The sequence below is a fragment of the Miscanthus floridulus genome, unplaced genomic scaffold (assembly GCF_019320115.1).
Source record: "Miscanthus floridulus cultivar M001 unplaced genomic scaffold, ASM1932011v1 fs_422_4_5, whole genome shotgun sequence".
NCBI classification, from domain to species: domain Eukaryota; kingdom Viridiplantae; phylum Streptophyta; class Magnoliopsida; order Poales; family Poaceae; genus Miscanthus; species Miscanthus floridulus.
In genome coordinates this window covers 1,377-21,375 of record NW_027096730.1, presented here as the reverse complement: position 1 = coordinate 21,375, position 19,999 = coordinate 1,377, and the positions used below count along the sequence as shown (strand labels likewise).

Below are 19,999 nucleotides of genomic sequence, written 5' to 3'. Positions count from 1 at the left end.
CTGGCACCCTAGTTCATGGTACTAATGGGAAACATCCTAGTTTATAGGTTGGTATTGCTCTAAGAACTCTGCTGTTAATGATGGTATATGAATGGAACTTTCCTAACTATTAAATCGGACAAATGTTCTTTTAGTTAACCATAGAAAATTTACAAATACAATAATAGTACCTTGGAGGAGGAGTATAAATGCCATGTTATCTCAAGACCCATCCTGATACCGGAATCGGGCAATGACAGAACTCCAAAATATTTTTTAGTATAAACAACAAAAGGCCATACGTTTAACTACATATCAAGCCATTAGTTGCATCCTAATAAGTATAGTACTAGTATATAGTTTTGGAAAATTAGTAGACACATAAATATTCCATCTAATATGTGATTACTAGGACTCGAAAAAATGCGGTTATTAGGACTGGAATTTTAGGAGGACCTATAGAAGTATATATAGAAAAAATATGTATTTAGCTAGAAGTATCTTTTGTTAGTGCTAAAAATAATGATGTAAAGATGATACGACTAAGTATGATAAGAAAAGGATGCCTAGATGAAGTACTAGAGATTGTAATTTAGCACAATCACCGGTTCCCGTCGAAAATTAGGTGGTACTTTCTGCGATCCTAGAGGCTGAAATGCACGATGCAAAATGACGGTGTTACTGCTACTAGTACTAGAATTTCATAAGAAAACATTTTCTGACAAGATGTAGTCGCGCACTCTCGGACACGTGTACCTCACCCATTACATTTTCAAGTACAGCGCCACTCATCATGACTTCATGAGTAAAGTGAGACGAGTTTTATAGTAGCTCGAAAAAAAAAGTTCAAGAGCAATCGAAGTAGTTCTGTGCAGGTGTCGACATCCAGCACGGTGTGTTCCTCTCTGTAGGATTTATTTTCAGGGCCTATTTGCAACACAGGAATTTCATAGAAAATTGTACAAAGTTTTAACAAAAACTAGTTTAATTTTATAGAAAATACAGGAACAGAGATTTTTCTTGTATTCTAAACAGGTCTTACTAGGAAAATCTTCCTTGCCTCAGTACAATTCTCTCCGGACGACTTTCTTTTCAGCTCCATGATGGTATCGAGGAATTGTCGTTGTACTCATGGCGTCCACTCGGCATACAACTATTGCTTACTATGTCAAAAGCAGATCCATTCAACAATGTTGATCGATAAAGAGGATCGGCAACGTTAACAAACCTATGCTATACACTTAGCAAGCACAAACATTTTTGAAGTGGGCAAAGAAGAAAAGATACTAAATTGTTTCGATTTAATAGGCTCTGTTTCAAACAACTTCTTCGGCAGCTTCAGGAGCTTCTTAGAGATAATTTTTACTAAATAAGTGTTTTTCAAATACATCTACTACTGGAGTCTTTGAAAATATGATCTCATAGGGTGGATGTTGGATGGAGATGAAAATACAGCTTCTACCAGCTCTCACCCACTTTGGTGGGCCTCAATGTGCTCTATGGTGTCGGAGTCGAAGTGGCAGGAGCTGCACCAAATAGCTCCTTATACAGTGAAAAGAGAAGAAAATCTATGCTTGCATAGGCTTTACAATAGCGCGGCAAGGCCTAGTCGCTTGTTAATTAACCTTGTCACGCACACGGGGTCACAGGCTTACATCGTCAAGTTTTATTTGCATTAATATATAGCTTGACCAAATCACAATTCATGGCCAAAGTATGCTATCTAGTTGGCTTAGGATTATTATAATCCAACTGTTATGACCGGCGTCACCTATAGGCGTTGGGGCCACAATAGTTGCTAAGGCCATGTTGGGCTAATAGGGGGGCACAAGGCCCTTAGATATTTTCCCTTTTAATTTCCATAAAACAATAATCTTATTTGATTTGTTTAGGAGAGGATAAATACCTCTAAACAGAAATTGGGATAATTAAGCAAGGCAATATTTGTTGCTGGCCTCAAGGGCCACCTATGTGACTTCCCATCTCCCTCATGCTTAGACCCACGCTCGCCTCCGCTGCCATCCGCGACCACCACGGCTGCAGCTCGCCACGTCCCTCGCCCTCGTCCCCCAGTCTCCTATCCCTACGCTCTTCGTAGCCGCGGTAGGATAAATGATTCTATCACCAACAACTTTTTATTGCTATATTCGGACCAACAAGCTTCATCAATTTCAGTTGGTCAGGAACCACTAAATATAATTGCAGGCCAAATTAAGAATACGGATTGAAGTTTTTGGTTTTCCTTTCTTATATAGAGTAAAAAAGGAATCTAGACGAATTTCAATTTGAATTTGATCTCTTTTAGAATCTCTATATAAAATAAGCATATCTAGCAATCACCCTGTTCGTTTATGCTGATACTTATGCTGGTTTGTTGGGAGAGAAAAACACTGTTTATTGGCTGAAAAGTAGTTGAAGTGAACAATGTGAATATTTATAGCACAAATTAAATCTCGCCGGCTTTACACTCAATTTTGGCGGGAGCTGGACCTAAGCAATTACTACTACTACCATTACTATTATAAGGGAGGAACATGAGTAAGTGTAGACACAACGCAGTTTACAAATCGATTCAGGATTAAGAATAAAGCATTCTGCTAGTGCTAGATACCAAAAATTCCTAACCCAACACCTCACTCTTCCGATCTTCTCCATCTCCGCGGCAGCACGAGGCTTTCGGGTTTCGGCCCGTCTCCAATCTCCATCTCCATCTCCATCCGTGGCACGCAAGAGACGAGGCCACGACTGACTGGAGGCAGGCCAACCCCAAACCCGACGCGACCGGCAGGCAGCGGCGCACCAACCCACCCGCCCACCGCACCCAGCAGCGCGCCCACTCACGAGACCGTCCACCGCGACGCGCTCTCCTGCCCCTGCCCGTGCCCACCTCCCCTTCCCCCTCCCCCTCCACCTCCGCAGCGCCCGCGGTAACCTCACTACGCCACGCCACATCGCGTGCGAGCCCCAACCGTCGCCGGCCCCGCCCAATTAAGCCGCCCCCGCGGCGCGATCCGGTGTCCACTGCTGCCCCCGCTGCCCTGCCGCCGGAGGAGGAACGGGAGGTGGGGGAGCACAGGGGGGGATGCTAGAGGCGAAGCCGCCGTCGCCGGGCTCCGGCGCGGCCGGGGCGGCGGCGCACATCCACGGTTACCGGCGGTGGGCGGCGCCGCTGCTGGCCTCGGTCCTGCTCTCGTCGCTCCTCATCTCCGCGTCGCTCTTCTTTTCCTCCTCCCGCGCGCTGCTCCTCTCCTTCTCGCCGCTCCCCTCCGCGGCCTCCGCCGAGCCTCTCTTCGTCGAGGCCAAGCTCCGCCAGCAGATGCGCGCCGAGGAGCGCCCGGCGCGGGGCGCCGTGCCCAGGATCGCCTACCTCATCTCCGGCTCCGCGGGGGACGGAGCCGCGCTGCGCCGGACGCTCAGGGCGCTCTATCACCCGGCGAACACGTACGTCGTGCACCTCGACCTCGAGGCCCCCGCCGCCGAGCGCGCCGAGCTCGCCTCTGCCATCCGCGCGGACCCCGTCTACGCCAGGTTCCGCAACGTCAAGGTCGTCACACGGGCCAACCTCGTCACCTACCGTGGCCCGACCATGGTGGCCAACACGCTGCACGCGGCTGCCATCCTGCTGCGCGAGGGCGGTGATTGGGACTGGTTCATCAACCTCTCCGCCTCCGACTATCCGCTCGTCACCCAGGACGGTAAGCGCAGATGCGATCTGCCTCATTCGGCCCCCAAGTATCGCGATTGGATCTATCCGTCGCGGGAAGACGCGACCTTTGATCCGAATTTTGGTGCTTCCAAAGGCGCGATCTTTGCGTATGATTTGGGCGAAATCAATTCCAAGTTCGGGTCACTCACTGGAGGATACAGTGTCTGGCTGGGGATTGAAACTTGGCCTACAGTGTCTGGCTGCAAGTGTTTGCCAAACATGCGATTTTATACGCGGGCTTGGAGTTGCCAATTGGGGAATGGGGTGAGATTAGTTTATGACATGTTTTTTTCCCAATTGGTCTGGGAATTTGGTAAGATTTGATTACTTTTGCCGCTTCTAGGTGGTATCAGGGGAAAGCCAATCTTGGGCGTATTTCTTTCTTTAAATAGAGCCTCTCACTGAGTCGCCTCTCGTTCTCTCTCTTGATTTCAATCTTGTTTTGCTTCTTCCCTTGCGATTTACTACCGTTATGGATTCTTCTACTTGTTCATGGTGCAAACATTTTTGTTGTGATCAACGTGTCTCTTTGTTTGTCTGATTTGTCTATCTATTGGCAGATCTGTTGCATGTGCTCTCCGAGTTGCCCAGGCAGCTTAACTTCATTGAGCATACCAGTGACATCGGATGGAAGGAGTAAGTTTATAGTTTGTCTGAAAGTTCTGTTATCTGTTCCTACGAGTTCTGCAGTTGCTAAATATGTGTCTCTGTAGGTACCAGAGGGCGAAGCCAGTGATCATCGACCCTGGGCTATACAGCCTGCAGAAGTCTGACGTTTTCTGGATAACAGAGAAAAGGAGTATCCCAACTGCGTTCAAGCTCTTCACTGGTAAATATACCATCATCGTTCCTGAGAATTCTGAAATGAGCTCTCTGTCCCCTTCCATTACCATATCTCCCAGCAGGAAAATTTTTGCAGCTGGCTAGCAGAGTAGCAGTTGAGATAGCACTAGATAGCTTCATTTTAGCTGTCCATGGACATATTGATTTGGTCTCAAATTTGTTGAAACACCAATTTTGCTTAAAGAAACCAAGAACACAGGATATCAGCTCATCTCACGGAGCTGCGGTGCCGCTGTGTATGGGTGGGGCAGGGGTTCGGGGGTTTTCTCGATCTGCGTGAGAAGATCTTCTTCTTAAGCCGGAATACCCAGGGGCTGTCTAGCCACCGCGATCTGCGTGAGAAGATCTTTGGGTTTTATTAGCAGTGAAGCCAATTAATTAATCTTCTTCTTTTTCTTGGTATGGTACCTTGAAAAGTTTTCTGAATCTGAATAAAGAAAATGGATTTAACTTTGATTCAAAGATGGCTCAATTGGTTGCTCAGATATGGCCCACCCAGCAATCAATTTCAGACCGTTTACATATTTGCAGATACAAGTTGTCTAGAAACATTCAAATGTTTTTTCCTGCATTTTTCCTTTTAATATTACCAAGACATGTATGAGACTTTAATACCCCAAGAGATGCTAAATATCATGATTTCCGGGTCGCTGAAAATCACAATCTTCTAATGGGGAAGTAGGTATGGATCCTTAAAAAGTTATGAGAGAACAAAAGATACAGCAATAAGTGTATATCAACATAAGTTTAGTGAGGGTAAGCATCATGCGGAAGGCACTCAGATTGGATGCTTTGAGGTAGCACTTCCATTTACCACCCTGGCAAGCACCAGCTTGCGTGAATGGTGAAAGTGACATCCTAGCTTTTCTTGTTTTCTTGATCTAAAGTTATCATTTCCATCCCCTCTGATTTCACAGTTTATTGAATACAAAATAAACGACTAACATTAAATATTTTTACAGAGTGTTGGCATTAATTTATGCTTGGTCGCAGAAGCCATTAATGTTGATCTGTGTGCTACTTTCTATTCATGAAAGTATCATGTTATAGTCTTTGAAGCTATGCTTTAAGTGATATTTTTCGGTCCTTGGCAATTTAGTATATAAATTGACATTTCCTGCCCAATTTTCTTCACGCTATATATGTTTCCTCACTTTGCACCTGTGGAATATGAATGCTTGCATTGCACAATTTTCAGGCTCAGCATGGATGATGCTTACACATCAGTTTATTGAATACTGCATATGGGGATGGGACAATCTCCCAAGGACAGTCTTGATGTATTACGCCAATTTTCTTTCTTCACCAGAGGGTTACTTCCACACAGTCATCTGCAATGTCCCGGAGTTCTGCAACACCACAGTCAACCATGATCTACATTTCATTTCTTGGGACAACCCACCAAAGCAACATCCTCATTATCTCACACTTGCTGACTTTGATGGTATGGTTAACAGTAACGCGCCATTTGCAAGGAAGTTTGGAAGAGAAGATCCTGTGCTGGACAAGATTGACCAGGAACTATTGGGCCGCCAACCTGATGGATTTGTGCCTGGTGGATGGACAGATCTACTGAATACAACTGAGAAAGGGAAACCCTTCACTGTTGAGCGTGTCCAAGATCTCCGCCCAGGGCCTGGTGTGGACAGATTAAAGAAACTTGTCACAGGCTTGCTCACACAAGAAGGTTTTGATGACAAGCATTGCTTGTGAAACTCCCAGTAAGACGATTCTGGGGCAGTTGATTACACGGCCAAATTTGAGGGCATTGAGCCATTTGCTAGGAATGCCTACTAGCTGAAGCAGCAGCACATAGCGTCATGTACGCGTGGATGCAACGATAAGATAGGTGCTCTTATAGACAACCGCTTGAGTTGAGTTACCGTACAGCAGGAGACCACGGATGTAGCAGGCGGAGATTATACAGAACTAGTAGCTCATTAGGTTGTGTTAGATGATAATATCAGCCCCCAACCATCAATAATGTTGGAATTTTTTACATCTCTGCTCTGCGGGTTGTGCAAGGTAGTCCATTCTTTGTTTGGAAGCCATGGCACCTGGTGTACCAACTGGTAGCGTGTGAGACTCCGTTGTATTGACTAGTGGATATTTCTGGGCAAACTGATACATTTGATTGCACACATGTATTCATTTATTTCTTTTCCTCCTTGATGAGTATAGAAAAATGCACGTGCTGTTTTCATACCTGCATTTGGTACAACGCCTGTGGCTCTGCCGTCCGTTTTTCTGTTGAGAGAGAGTTATAAATGCTGTTGCAATTTGAATTTCTGTATTTGCATTGCTGTTTGGAGTCTGGAATCTGGATCGTTTAAAGTGAGTTTTCTCATGTCACCTGTAAATGTAGTAAAGTTTCTAATGGAGCATCTGGATACAACCCAGGAATGCGAAGAGAGAGACACAAAGGAAAGTTTTTAAAATGTTGGACCTCATGTTTGATTTTCTTTAAATTTCTATAGGTATAGCCATTCCATATGAATTTTTGTGTGATTTTAGGATGGCCAATCCTTCCTTCTTCTTCTTTTTTGAATTCAATCCTTTCTTTGCAAGGGTCACGTAGGAAACTCACTATAGGTTTACAATCCTGCAAAATTTCTTGACGAATCATATATTCTAAAGGAGGCCTAAGCCTAAGTATGTCTTAGTTTGCATGTGGACTAAGATGTGAACTTTATTAAGTCGCATCAATACCATTTCATAAAGAACGTGTTTTCAGTTTATGCTTATTCTTTTAGCATAACTGGATGTTTGCCACTCCAGCATTTTCTTCTCTATTTATACTCATCAGAACTACATTCATTTCACACTCCAGTAGATATTCAATTACAGTTTCTGGGGCACGGATTCACTACTGGCATGGTCAGCAATCTCCCGGGTTCTGCTTGTGTCTACAAGCTTCTTGCTAATATTTTGGCCGCTGGAACGAACGACGATAGGACAATCTCCAGCACGGCCCGCGGCGTCTCACCGCCGACGTTCTCCGAGTACAATACAAGTGACCTGCCGCTCCAGCTGCATTTCAGGTAGGCTTTCAAGTTGAACATCGGTGCGCGTGTGTGTGCAAGGCTGCACTGCAGGCATTGAAGCGAGCACCATGAACATCGGTGGGTTAGTTCATGAACACGAGCTTTATATTCATTCAACTTAGGCCCCGTTCGGATGGTACGGTTCCGGAGGAATTTAGATAGTTTGGAGGAATTCTAGAGAAATTTGTGAAAAAAAATACTATTTCGAATGAAAAAAGAAAACGGATCAAGCCGGGTTTAAGGGCACGCGAACGGGGCCTTAACTTTTATAACAGAACTACCATTTTTACAAAATACCCACACCAAAATTCCAATAAAACCATGTCTAATACATCCAGAATAGATCTCAATAAGATAGGCACCTCTAATCTAAGTGCTAACAATGCCAACATACGACAGCTCTACAGACCCCATATCTCTATAAGATAGACCTGTTCGGCTGGTATTAAAGCTGGCTGATAAACCATCTTAAACTATTTTGTTGGGGGAAGAAAAATACTGAGCTAATAAACCGGCTAATAAGTTCAAGCGAACAGGCCCTGCTGCGTCTGACGTTCTTGGGGCCTTTCATGTCCTGCTGCGTCTCGCCGTCGGCGCCAATCCGAACAGCGACCAGGTGCGAGTTCACGCCGAACGGGAACTCGTTCTTCTCCCGGTGCAGCGCCACCCAGTAGCCTCCCTTCCCGTCGGGCCTCACGTTGTCCGGGTACCCCGGCAGGTCAGCGAGCGTCTCGGACGTGCCGGCCTTGGGCCCTCGGAGCCAGTACCTCAGCAGCTTGCACGGGCCCGTGAGCGCGACGACGAGGTGGGTCCCGTTGGCGCTGACGGCGACGCCGTTGGGGTACGTCACGCCGGACTGGAGCACCGCCACTTCGCCCGTCCGCGGGTCATACCTCATGATGCGCCCCGTGGAGCCCCCCGTGGCGGTCACCATCTGGTGCTGCGACCGCCGGTACGTGCTGCTGCTGTCGGTGAAGTACACCTCGCCGGTGCGCTGGTCCACGTCCACCCCGTTGGCGAAGCGCAGCGGCTCCCCGACGGCCTCCGTCGCCACCACCGTCGCCTCCCCGCCCCCCGGACCCACCCGCATCAGACCCATGTACGCGTCGGCGACGTAGAGCGTGCCGGAGCGGCGGTGGAACCGCAGGCCCAGTGGCCGCCCGCACGAGCTCTCGGTGGCCACGGGCGGGAGCTCCGACGGCGTCGCGCAGTTGTTCTTGCTGTAGCTCGGGCTGTACGTGTACGTCGTCCAGCCAGAGCCGGAGCCGTTGCCGTTGCCGCCCCACCGGAGGACGCGGCCGTCGGCGACGCTGACGTAGGGCCCGGCGCCGCGCCCGTCGAACGCGACGCTCTCTGGACCGACCAGAGAGTCGGGCAGCTCCAGACGCTGGACTTTGCTTGCGTCGATGGCCTTCGCTGTGGCCGTGGCGGCCGCGGCAGAGGGCAGCAGTAGCAGCAGGGACAGCGAGATCACCAACAGAGCCAGCAGCTCCGACGTGCGGTGTCCCATGGCTGCTGGTGCGTCGAGTGCCGTCTGAAGGTTTGTTTCTTAGCTGATCGGTGCGATCGCTGATGCTCTGGTTTGGTGGAGCAGGGCGTGCCCGGCGGCCTCGCCTTTTATGGGGGCGATTCCAGCAGGTCTGAACTCCGAATTGACATCAGAGGCGTCCAATTCCGAATGTCCTTCGCCAAAGACGAACGGAGACACAACGGGCTCCAAAGTAGCAGAAGGGAAGTGGACATCGAATCCGTTTCGGCATTAGTATGTGATGCATAAACGAGATTACGAGAGAACAGAGGAAAATTAACCAGTTGGTTATGGATTCTGTTGTAACAGCGAAGAACGGCGGCAAAATCTAGGCCGCCCACACGGACTTGGTTGCCCCGACAGCGACGGGGTCGCCCGAGCCCACCCGCTGGAGGCAATGTCGCAAGCAGCCAGAACAATATACTAACTGGAATGCCGTTGCAGATTTATGTTCTTGATGACAGTTATGCTCATTCTTTTTTCCAGTTAAATTAACAAAGCCACTGCATTTCAATTCACACCCCACTGCATTTCATTTCAGTTAAATTAACAAAGCCACTCCAATTTCTAGGGTACTGATGAATCACCGGCATGACAGGATGCTCCATGGACGGTTATTTCTACACCAGCTTAACGAGCTTCTTGCCAACGTTCTGGCCGCGGAAGAGCGCGGCGAACGCCGACGGGACGCTCTCGAGCCCGTCGGACACGTCCTCGACCACCTTGACCTTGCCCTCCCTGATCCAGCCGGCGATGATGGCGTTGAACTCGGCGAACTTGGGCAGGAAGTCCCAGGCGAAGAAGCCCCGGATGGTGATGCGCTTGTAGATCACGTCCAGCAGGTCCGGCACCGCGCGCCGCCCGCCGCCCGTGTACTCGGCGATGACGCCGCTGAGCGCCACCCGGCCGTAGGTGTTCATGTTGGCCAGCGCCGCCTCCAGCATCTCGCCGCCCACGTTCTCGAAGTAGACGTCGATGCCGTCGGGGAAGTACCTGAACAAAATGCATGCTCTGTGTCAGGTCAGCCTGCCCTGCAGAGCAGCAGATGGTTCAGGTGACGGCGACGAGCACGATAGAACAGTGGCTGCACTGACCTCTTCAGCGCTGATTTCAGGTCAGGTTCCTCTTTGTAGTTGAAAGCATCGTCGAATCCCAGCTTGTTTTTGAGCAGATCAACCTGTGAATTCATCCAGACTTCAACAATTCTACCTGTTTGCTTGATCGATTCTGTGGCTTATAAGCCGATTGATACTATTTTGTTATGAGAGAAAAATATCATATCATGAATAACAAGTATGGCGGTCAAAGCGAACAGTGCGTAGCTTCTGAATCTGAAGAGATATAATTGAACGGTGGCTCGTGCCTGTCAAAAACCTAGGCCAGTGGGCCATTTGCATGTGTGGCTGACAGTGACACGTGTAGCTCAGGGCACCACAGAACAGAAGCACTGTGACGGGCTGGAGATGGAGGGCATTACCTTGGCTTGCGTCCCGGCGCACCCGACGACGTAGCAGCCGGCGATCTTGGCGAACTGGCCGACGAGGCTGCCGACGGAGCCCGACGCCGCCGACACGAACACCTTCTCGCCCTTCACCGGCTTGCCCACCTCGAAGAGGCCGCCGTACGCGGTCATGCCGCTGGTGCCCAGCACGCTGATGTGGTGGGACAGGGGGAAGCCCGCGTCGGCGACCTTGGACATGAGCACGGCCGGGGACGGCTTGAACAGCGTGTAGTCCTCCCACCCAAGCACGCCGGCCACCACGTCGCCCGCCTTGTACTCCTCGCACGCCGACGCCACCACCTCGCTGGCCGCGTACGCTGCGATCCTCTTCACGGCCAGAGACGGAGATAGAATAGAAGCAGCCTCTTCACGTCAGGCGCACGTATTACTGATGGAGAGCAGAGCGGGACGGAGACTGGCGACGACTCACCGTCGGTTTAGCTGGTTGCTTACCTGGCCGGGCAGGATGCTGTCGACGGCGAGGTGCGACGCGCTGCTCCGCTTCACGCGGTTGAGCTGGTACGGGTCGATGGACAGGTACAGGTTCCTGACGAGCACCTCGCCGGAGTCAGGCGCCCACCTCGCCATCTCCTCCTTCACCTCAAAATCGGCCTCCGTCGGGGCGCCTTCGATGTGGTGCCGGGTGGCGACGTACCGATTCACCACCTCCATTGATGGCAGCAGCAGCAACAACAACAACGAACAATGGCAGAAGACCCACCCAAGGCTGCCGCCTGCCGGTGACTGGTCGGTAAGACCCAAGCCAAGAACAAGTGAACAATGTATGTAACACGAGGAGGTTGGGAGGGACGACACGAGCTGAGCGTCCTAAAATACACGGATGCCACCCGTTGCCGTTGGATCCTACGAGAGCAGCACAACAAGACGACGGCGAAGTTAGTTAACGACTACCGAGGGACGGCTTCCGGCGGAGATGCGGCTCTCCTCAGTTTTGTCAGTACGTCGTATCCGATGCAGTACCTCATTTGGTATTTATTACGTACGTACTGACCATCGGGACGATAGCAACAGCCAAACTAACGTGATATATCTTGGAGGCTTCTGAACATGTCATAGCTGAAAGTATAGTTACCTAATTTATTATGAGAAAAAAATATTATTTGTTAGCTTAAAAAAGTATGACTTATAAACTTTTAGCTGTTTGGCTCCCAACCACGCCTCTGTGGCGCGTCCGCCGAAGGTTAGGCGTTAGAAATGGCCGCCTAAGGTTCGGCGCAAAAATGACTTAGAAAAACTGTGGCCGTCACGTCCCCGCTGTGAACCAAACAGAGCTATTAATTGCTGTGGCTGCCATCGACTGTGGCGTGGCTGGATGTGGCGTCCAACCAAACAGCCCCGACGCAAGTCTGAAAAAAATTGTACGGTTCTGAGCTGAGCACGCAGACGCAGTACACGCACTCTCCGAAACGGATACACTGCGCATTTTGATTGCCAGAGCTCTTGCCATTGGCTGTACTAGAACGACCGATTCTATGGGTCACGAAGGCATGCCTGGTGTGTTTAGTTCGCGAAATGAAAATTTTTGGATGTCACATTGGATGTTTTGGATGTTGGAAGAGGTTTTCGGATACTAATAAAAAAACTAATTACATAGCTCGCCTGGGATGGAGGAAGATGTGACTTCGGTACTACTACTCGGGAGGAGGAAGATGTTAGTTTGAAAGGTCAAGTAGTGCCTAGGATGAATACCTTTCGATATTTAGGATCAATGCTATAGAGGGACGGGGATATTGATGAAGATGTTAGCCATAGAATCAAAGCAGGGTGGATGAAGTGGCGGCAAGCGTCTGGTGTCCTATGTGACAAAAGGGTACCACAGAAGCTAAAAGGCAAGTTTTATAGGACGGTGATTAGACCTGCTATGTTGTATGGTGCAGAATGTTGGCCTACGAAAAGACGACATATTCAACAGCTAAGTGTCGCAGAAATGCGTATGTTGCGTTGGATTTGCGGGCATACAAGAAGGGATCGAGTTCGGAACGATGATATACGTGAGAGATTAGGGGTAGCACCAATTGAAGAAAAGCTTGTCCAACACCGGTTAAGATGGTTTGGATATGTGCAACGGAGACCTCCAGATGCACCAGTGCGTAGTGGAATCCTAAGTCAGGATAGTAACGTGAAGAGAGGCAGAGGAAGATCGAAGTTGACTTGGGTAGAGGCGATAAAAGGAGACTTGAAAGGATGGAATATACCCAAAGACTTAGCCTTAGATAGGAGTGCTTGGAAGACAGCTATTCACGTGCCTGAACCTTGATTGTTTCTGTTGGGTTTCAACTCTAGCCTACCCCAACTTGTTTGGGACTTAAAGGCTTTGTTGTTGTTGTATAGCTCGCCTGGAAACTGCGAGACGAATTTATTAAACCCAATTAAGCCATCATTAGCGCATGTCAGTTACTGTAGCACTTATGGCTAATCATGGATTAATTAGTCTTAAAACATTCGTCTCACGATTTCCAACCAAACTGTGCAATTAGTTTTTTTTCGTCTATATTTAATACTCCATGCATGTGCCGCAAGATTCAATGTGATAGTTTGGAGTGAAAAATTTTAGGAACTAAATCAGACCTTAGTTGGGCTTCCAAAACATGCAAACCAAAGATTTTGCGAACCATGATTTTATAGGTCATTTGATTTGCTAAAAAACTTACCAATTTCTCACGTTTATTTAACTTAACAAATCTATGGCAAATTTTTTGTCCCACTTTTCTTTGTCAAATCTTTGGCATGCAAAATTTGGCTAGAAACCAAGCATGCCCGAAACGACCTACAGATTTGTGGGTCCAGTATCGCATCGCATCGGCAGCCGTGCGAAGTGGCAGCGCTATCCACAGTATCAATGGCCATGGTGCGGTGCCATCCGATTCCATCACAGAAAACAGATACCAAAACAGAAACCTTTACAGTCAGTGGCAGCGCTCAGCATTCACCCTACACCAGCAATGCAGCAAGACACAGGCAATGGGATGTTTATTTAACACTTGCCAACTTGATTGCAGGTAAATCGTACCTGGGGGAGGAGCTCCCCCTCACCAGTAATAAAGTTTTAACAGTCAAAGGATTATGTATTTACAGCGTTTGAGACTGGATCAGCCAACAATGTCAGATCAGGTGAATATATGGCGGAGGAGGCCTCCTGAGTAGGCGAACGACTTCTCGGTCTCCTCCAGGCAGTGGTCCTTCTCCTCCCGAGACCAGCTCTGCGGAACCAGTAGATGGAACATTTAGTTACAAAGCTTTGGTCCTTGCCCTGGACCGGGAGAAAAGAGGCAGCGTTTAGTTCCAGAGACTTACTGAAGCGACTTCGTTAAGCTTGTTGCGGGCGCTCTGCAGCAGCTGGGAGAGATTGCCCTCCCACTTGTAGAACTCCAGCTCTTTCTTGTTCAGAATCTTCTCAGAAACCTAAGATACCAGGAGCACATGATACTCTGTTAAATGATACAAGATAATGGAGGAACAAGTAGTTTCAGACTTCTAAACTGACCACATCAGCAATAGAAAACACATGGAATCAATCGGAATTGCACTGTAGTATTGACAAAGAAAAAGCACAACGAATCATATTCAATAGAAAATGCATAAGCATGCTTGGCGATTTGATGACATCAGACATGGAAACATCTTGAATGTCAATGCCGTGTAAATTATGTATGCCAAAATAATGTTCTGACATGATGTCATATACTCAGTATTTGTCATTTTCTCGGAAGAGGGGGGTGGGGCGGTTCACCTTTTTGCCAATCATTCGGCCTCCAGCAGTATGAGCAAAGTACACGTTATAGAAATGGCAGATAAATGCCTGGGGGTCCTTCTCAGACAGCTCTTCCAGTAGAGAAGCGTATGTGGTGCCAGGGGGCGATGGTTCTGGAACTGTGTGGCCTTGTTGCCTGAACCATTCCAGATCCTTTTTGAGTGCCTCTGATCTCTCCAGTCCAGTATTCCGGAACTCTGCATCTGAAACACATAACCACTAAAATGTCAACAAGCAGAATATTTGTAAATCTCGACGAAGCAATCACCCATTAACTACTACTCCCTCCGTTCCAAATTATAAGAAGATCTGGCTTTTCTAGATATATAGGAAGAGCTACGTATCTAGAAAAGCCAAAATGTCTTATAATTTAGCATATTTGTAAAAAAAGTATAGAAGTTTGTGAGCCGCTTTGTTTGTCGAAGTCATTTGACGTGTCCACAGAGTAATGCAATATTAGCAGCAGTTAAAGGTTCATATCATTTGATTGCACCCTTTCATGTGCTTCTTCGGTAAACATTGTTGTTTTCTAACAAAGCACACAAATCAATAAAAAGAGACTGCTGTGTCTAACAAGCCAATCTATAATGAAGAGTTAGCACAAGAACCATGCAAACACAACAGCATATGGTAATATGTGTACCAAACTACCAATAGGTAAAAAGAAACATCAGCCATTCTAGTTTCTAGATCTAACAAGAGGAAGGGAGCAGGGCAGTGAGAAATTGGAATAGAATACTTCTATGACACTACCATTATCTCATGCTTTACTTCCAGATAAACCATGTTAAGAGGGCAAATGCAGCTATACCACAGACTACAACCATTTTTCACGTTAGGCCATGGTGCAACAGTATGCAACCATATCACAAACTGAACTCCAAAACAATAATATAAGAAAACAACCTTTTTTCATGCCCTTGGGGTAATGGTTTTTGCAGATTATACCCTTGTAACACAAAATATTTCAAATTCAAGTGGTGATTAGCACTTTGACTTCATATATCATAACAAAGTAAGGCCTTTAAACGCCTAACAGTTGCGGTTGTGATGTTAATGCAACAGAGAAGATGTAGCTATCTAGATATAAATATTACAACGATACAGAAAACCATCAAACAGGAATAAAGGATAGATCAGACTATTATTCTTTCGAGCAAGTTGATCGATACATTGACCGAATTAGATGACCCAGAAAGAGGAACAAGTTCAGTAATAAATAACAATGTCACAAAGATAGTGAATTTTATGTACAGTTTATACACATGCAAAATAGCACACTGGAATTCAAATGAGATAACACTAACCATACCAATATAAGTCCATTAGGTTTGTCCTGAGTCAATCTTCTTCAACTTTGGCCATCAATATTTCAGATATTATATAGATTGACAACACAAGATTGATATTATAACATTCATTTTGGGAAATACTTTCATAATATATGAATCTCGCATAGTCAATCTATGTAGAATCTAAGATACTAACGGTCAAAGTTAAACAAGCTTGACTTGGGACAAACCTAGATGGACTTATTTGTGCTTGGATGAAATAGTTTCTAACTTCTAAGTAAAGCCCTCTATACTTATTAAACAGTTGTTGATCTAATACAAAGCAACACAATCTTCACAAAAGGGAGAAAACAACAAGTCATTATTAGTTCAGTTGAAGCATAATTAACTTCTTCCTTGCAAGAATATGCAACCATCCATGTGCTTAAGTCATTCTCTACCTGTCGGTGTTTCGAGTAAACACCAACGAGTAAATTTGAATATTGCACGTCTGACCCGGATGGTGTGCTAGGAGGACACAAGGATTATACTAGTTCGGACCGAATGTCCCCACGTCCAGTTTCGAGCTGCTCGTGTTACCAGCACTGAGTTTATAGTAGGGGGTTAAAAACTGGCGAGAGAGGGAGGTAACTCCCAAGTCTCTGAGGTTCGGTTGCTCGGTGCTCGATGTCTGATACGGTGTGGTGAACCAATGCCCCTTAGTGGAACGCCTTGCTTTCCCTTTTATAGACCAAGGGAAAGCAGGAGTTACAGCCGAGGAGAAGAGGGAAAAAGAACAAAGAACGGGAGGCCGAGGAAGTCCTTTAGAGTCGTCGATCCTTTCTTTTCCTCCGCGCGGGCCCCGCTGACATGGCAGGTGGCGACAGGGACAGCCCCACGCCGGGCGCCTGTCCGCTGACACTGCCATGCCCGGGCGTTTGTCAGCGGGTCGTAACGTCCCGCTTAGCCCCGGCGGGCGGTGCGGCGAACCAGTCGTGTTGATCAGCGGTCGTACAGGGAGTGGGCAGCATAGTGACCATGCGTCCATCACTGTAGGCGATATGAGTTCCCGAGAATGACATGTCGTGGGGACGGGTCATGCTGAGACGTGACCGCTTCCTGCACGATGCCAGAAGTTTGAACTTGGATAGTACTTTCTGGCCCGTAGTGGTTGGCAGCGGCGTGAGCTTCCGTTATGAACCGTGTCCGAGGGATCGGGCGAGGCAGAGCCAGCCCTCAGACATCGGGCGAGGCAAAGCCAACCCTCGGGGGTCGGACGAGGCTGAGCCAACCCTCGGCAGTCAGCCGAGGCATTCACAACCCACGGGGGTCGAGCGAGGCGGAGCTAGCCCCCAGACGTCGGGCGATGCGGAGCCAACCCTCGGGGGTCGGACAAGGCTGGGCCAACCCTCGGGAGTCAGCCGAGGTGTACCCAACCCTCGGGGGTCGGACGAGGCGGAGCCCACGGCCTTAATGTCCACTGAGGCAGGGCCAACCCTCAGGGGTCGGACGAGGTGGAGTCCATCCCTTATCCTAAGGGCCTGGAAAGGTTGTCGGAGGGGTGCTTTTTGATCTGTATGACGAGTCGCGGCCTGCCCGGGGAGGCGAAACGTCCGGCGAGTTTTCTGAGGGAAAGGATAGGGATTGCGTGCACATATCCCGCGGCGTGACGTTGTGGCAGATTGAGGTAGGCGCGGAGATCTAGGCCGACAGTTGGTTTCCTCGCATCCGTCGCCCCTATAAAACCAGAGGGTTCGCCCCCAGGGTTTCGTACCTTGCCTCCTTGCCTTCGCATCTGCAACCTCTGCCGCCAATCGCCTGTCTTCCTGCCTCCGCGTCCCAGCCGCCGTCGAGTTCGTATCCACCCGCCCCCATCTTCCAATGGATCCGTGGTGCCGCTCTAAAATCACCTTCCAGCGCATGGAGGGCCTTGTCCGCCGCGGTCTTCTCTATGCGCGGACCGCGGCCGAGGAGTGGCTGCTGCCCAGCGAGGAGGATGTGCCGTCGCCGCCCGACGGTTACGTCGTGTCATTCGCGCATTTCCATGAGCGTGTGCGCGACGCAGGCGGAGGTGGCGGCGGAGGTGACATGCGGGCCACAGCCAGACGCAACCGTGGCGGTGCCCGAGGCAGTGTCGTAACCCGCGCCACCGACAACCCAAGCGACAGCGCCCGACGTGGGCCGGACGGAGGGGGATGCGGCCAAGGGGTCTCCGGACGTCGTGGCAGTGGTAGAGAGGACCGGCGGGGAATCGTCCCTGGTCCTGACGTCGGGAGGCAGCCACTCGCCCGCGCAGGGCGAACCCCTGCTCTGAGGGACAAATCCGGAGGACCCGGCGTCGATGCTCTTTACCCTCGACGACGCCACCGAGAGCATGGAGCGGGAGAGACTCGACGTGGGAGTCGTGTCCGTGCTCGAACTCTGGACCATGCCCGGGGTGCTTTGGCCGATGTTGTCGTTCCCGCTGGCCGAGTAGTTGCTTGATCCTGCTTCTCGCTTTTTCCTTTCTCCGCATATTCTTGTATTCTGACCATTGTCTTCTTGTATTCTTGTATTATGCCGGGGGAAGTCGCGGTTCCTTTGTGAGCAGAAAGGAACCTGAGACCGCCTCGTCGAGGAGGCGCGGCTGCGTGGGGAGGTGACGGCCCAACTTGCTGCCGCCCAGCAGAAGGTGGCCGAACTGACTCCCGTTGCCGAGGAGGCGAACAGTCTCCGATTGCGGGTGGCTGAGGCCCGTCGGCATGCGGACAAGGCCGAGAGGGCATTCGAGGCTCTGTCGGCGAGGTCGCGGAAGGACGACGAGGAAGCCGCCAATGTCAGGAGGGAGAGGGACGAGCTGCTACAGAAGGACGCCGAGACCCGCCGGCGGATCCTCGACCTTCTGGCCGAGGTTGAGAGGGAGCGGGAGCTGAAGCTGGGGGGTCGAGGAGAAGCTCGCGGCCATGGAGAAGGCGAGTCTGGACGCTGCGGCGGTCACCCGGCTGCGCAAGGAGCGGGACAAGCTGCTTCAAACAGCAGAGAGGCTCCGCTCAGAGCGTGGCGCGGCTCGTGAGGAGCGCGACCAGGCCCTCCGAGGGCGCGACGACGCGCAGCAGAAGATTGGCTCCCTCCAGGCCGTGCTTGGAACCGCGACGACCCAGAGGTTGGAGGCCGAGGGCATCTCTATCGGCGTAGCTGCGGACCTCGCCGAGACGAGGAGGAACCTTTAGGCGGAGAGCAACAAGATTGGTATCCTGAGCGCCGCCCTCGGAGTGGTCTGTGACGACCTGGAGGTGGTGCGGTCGGAGGGGACCAGTTCGCTCGCGGCTCGTGCCGTCGAGATCACGGCGCGGGTGCGCCAGCTCGAGAGGGATGTCCTTCGTGCCGGGGTCCATCAATCCTTCGTGATTGCTCGTTCTCATTATGGGGATAGCATCGACCTGGAGACGATGAGCCTCGGCTTCGCGCCTGGCTATACTGACGCCGAGTTGGATGAGATAGAGGGGGCGGTGGCTCCTCTTTCGCGGGACCTGGAGGACAAAATAGAAGACACAGTTCTACCTAGGAGGGGTTAGTCAGTCAGATAGGTCGAGTAATCGTTTATGTAACAAACAGACAAACTCCGACCCTTCTGCACTATCGCACAAACTCATCATTTTGTTTTTGTTTGACTAAGTTTCTTCCTCCCTTTTTATGTGTGAAAGGGGTTCGTGTGTTCCGACCCTTCCGTTTGTTAAGACCGCGGGGTCCGAGGTGTAGGAGGGAAACTCTGATCGTGCTGGTGAGTAAGAGTGCCATAGCCGCAAGGGTGTAGATTTCTCGTAGTCCAACCGGCCATGCTCAATCGTTTGTTTTCGCAGACCTTGCCACTAGGTTTAACGTGAGGAAGTGGTCGAGCGCGGCGACTGTTTTAGAAAGGGTGTATTTATATCCTTATCAGCCCCCGAGTGAGATCCGACCCCTTGCCGTTGCTGGGGTCGGGTGTCACTAAAGATCGTGGACAGGATAGCAAGATTAGTTGGAGAAAAACGTCTCTTGTTTTCGTACGCACACCCTCCCTAGGATCCGAGCTATCGTTCTGCGACCGCGCGTTCAGTCTCCTCATGAATCTACTTTCCTCGAGCCCCTGCGCGTAGCAGGGGTTCGGTCAAGGGTCGGCTCGTTATTGTAATTGTTGCCCCGTCCGCGGTTTCCACAACTGGAGAGGTTGAGCTAACGTCACTTACCCCGAAGGCCCGGGTGACGCGCTCGGTGAGCTCGCTAACGGGTATGTTCGAGTGCAAGGCCCTCTCGTGGCATTCCACTGTTCCTTAACCCGCCTTCCAACAGATGCCCCCTCAATAGGGATTCTATGGGCTCGACTGGAGGTTAGGATC

The 19,999-nt window shown here is 49.8% G+C and overlaps 4 protein-coding genes and 1 long non-coding RNA gene across 5 annotated transcripts; 2 read left to right on the top strand and 3 right to left on the bottom strand.

Moving 5' to 3' along the window:
• Positions 1-2,808: 2,808 nt before the first annotated feature.
• On the top strand, positions 2,809-6,695 carry LOC136531722 (beta-glucuronosyltransferase GlcAT14A-like). Its single transcript, XM_066524376.1, has 4 exons — positions 2,809-3,674; positions 4,246-4,321; positions 4,399-4,514; positions 5,727-6,695. The coding sequence occupies exons 1-4, from the start codon at positions 3,062-3,064 to the stop codon at positions 6,239-6,241; spliced, it is 1,320 nt and encodes a 439-aa protein (XP_066380473.1). The 5' UTR covers positions 2,809-3,061; the 3' UTR covers positions 6,242-6,695.
• Positions 6,696-7,466: 771 nt separating this feature from the next.
• On the top strand, positions 7,467-9,784 carry LOC136531725 (uncharacterized). Its single transcript, XR_010778090.1, has 3 exons — positions 7,467-7,569; positions 9,167-9,563; positions 9,672-9,784. It is a non-coding gene; the product is annotated as an uncharacterized lncRNA (long non-coding RNA).
• LOC136531723 (protein STRICTOSIDINE SYNTHASE-LIKE 3-like) lies at positions 7,856-9,167 on the bottom strand. Its single transcript, XM_066524377.1, has one exon. It carries the CDS (start codon positions 9,080-9,082, stop codon positions 8,018-8,020), a length of 1,065 nt encoding a protein of 354 aa, XP_066380474.1. The 5' UTR covers positions 9,083-9,167; the 3' UTR covers positions 7,856-8,017.
• Positions 9,546-11,627, bottom strand: LOC136531724 (NADP-dependent alkenal double bond reductase P2-like). Its single transcript, XM_066524378.1, has 4 exons — positions 11,055-11,627; positions 10,578-10,928; positions 10,195-10,277; positions 9,546-10,093 (listed from the first exon to the last, which is right to left on the bottom strand). Exons 1-4 carry the CDS (start codon positions 11,271-11,273, stop codon positions 9,721-9,723), a joined length of 1,026 nt encoding a protein of 341 aa, XP_066380475.1. The 5' UTR covers positions 11,274-11,627; the 3' UTR covers positions 9,546-9,720.
• A 1,938-nt stretch (positions 11,628-13,565) lies between these two features.
• Positions 13,566-18,387, bottom strand: LOC136531721 (heme oxygenase 1, chloroplastic-like). Its single transcript, XM_066524375.1, has 4 exons — positions 18,243-18,387; positions 14,353-14,576; positions 13,917-14,024; positions 13,566-13,822 (listed from the first exon to the last, which is right to left on the bottom strand). The coding sequence occupies exons 1-4, from the start codon at positions 18,385-18,387 to the stop codon at positions 13,730-13,732; spliced, it is 570 nt and encodes a 189-aa protein (XP_066380472.1). The 3' UTR covers positions 13,566-13,729.
• Positions 18,388-19,999: the final 1,612 nt, after the last annotated feature.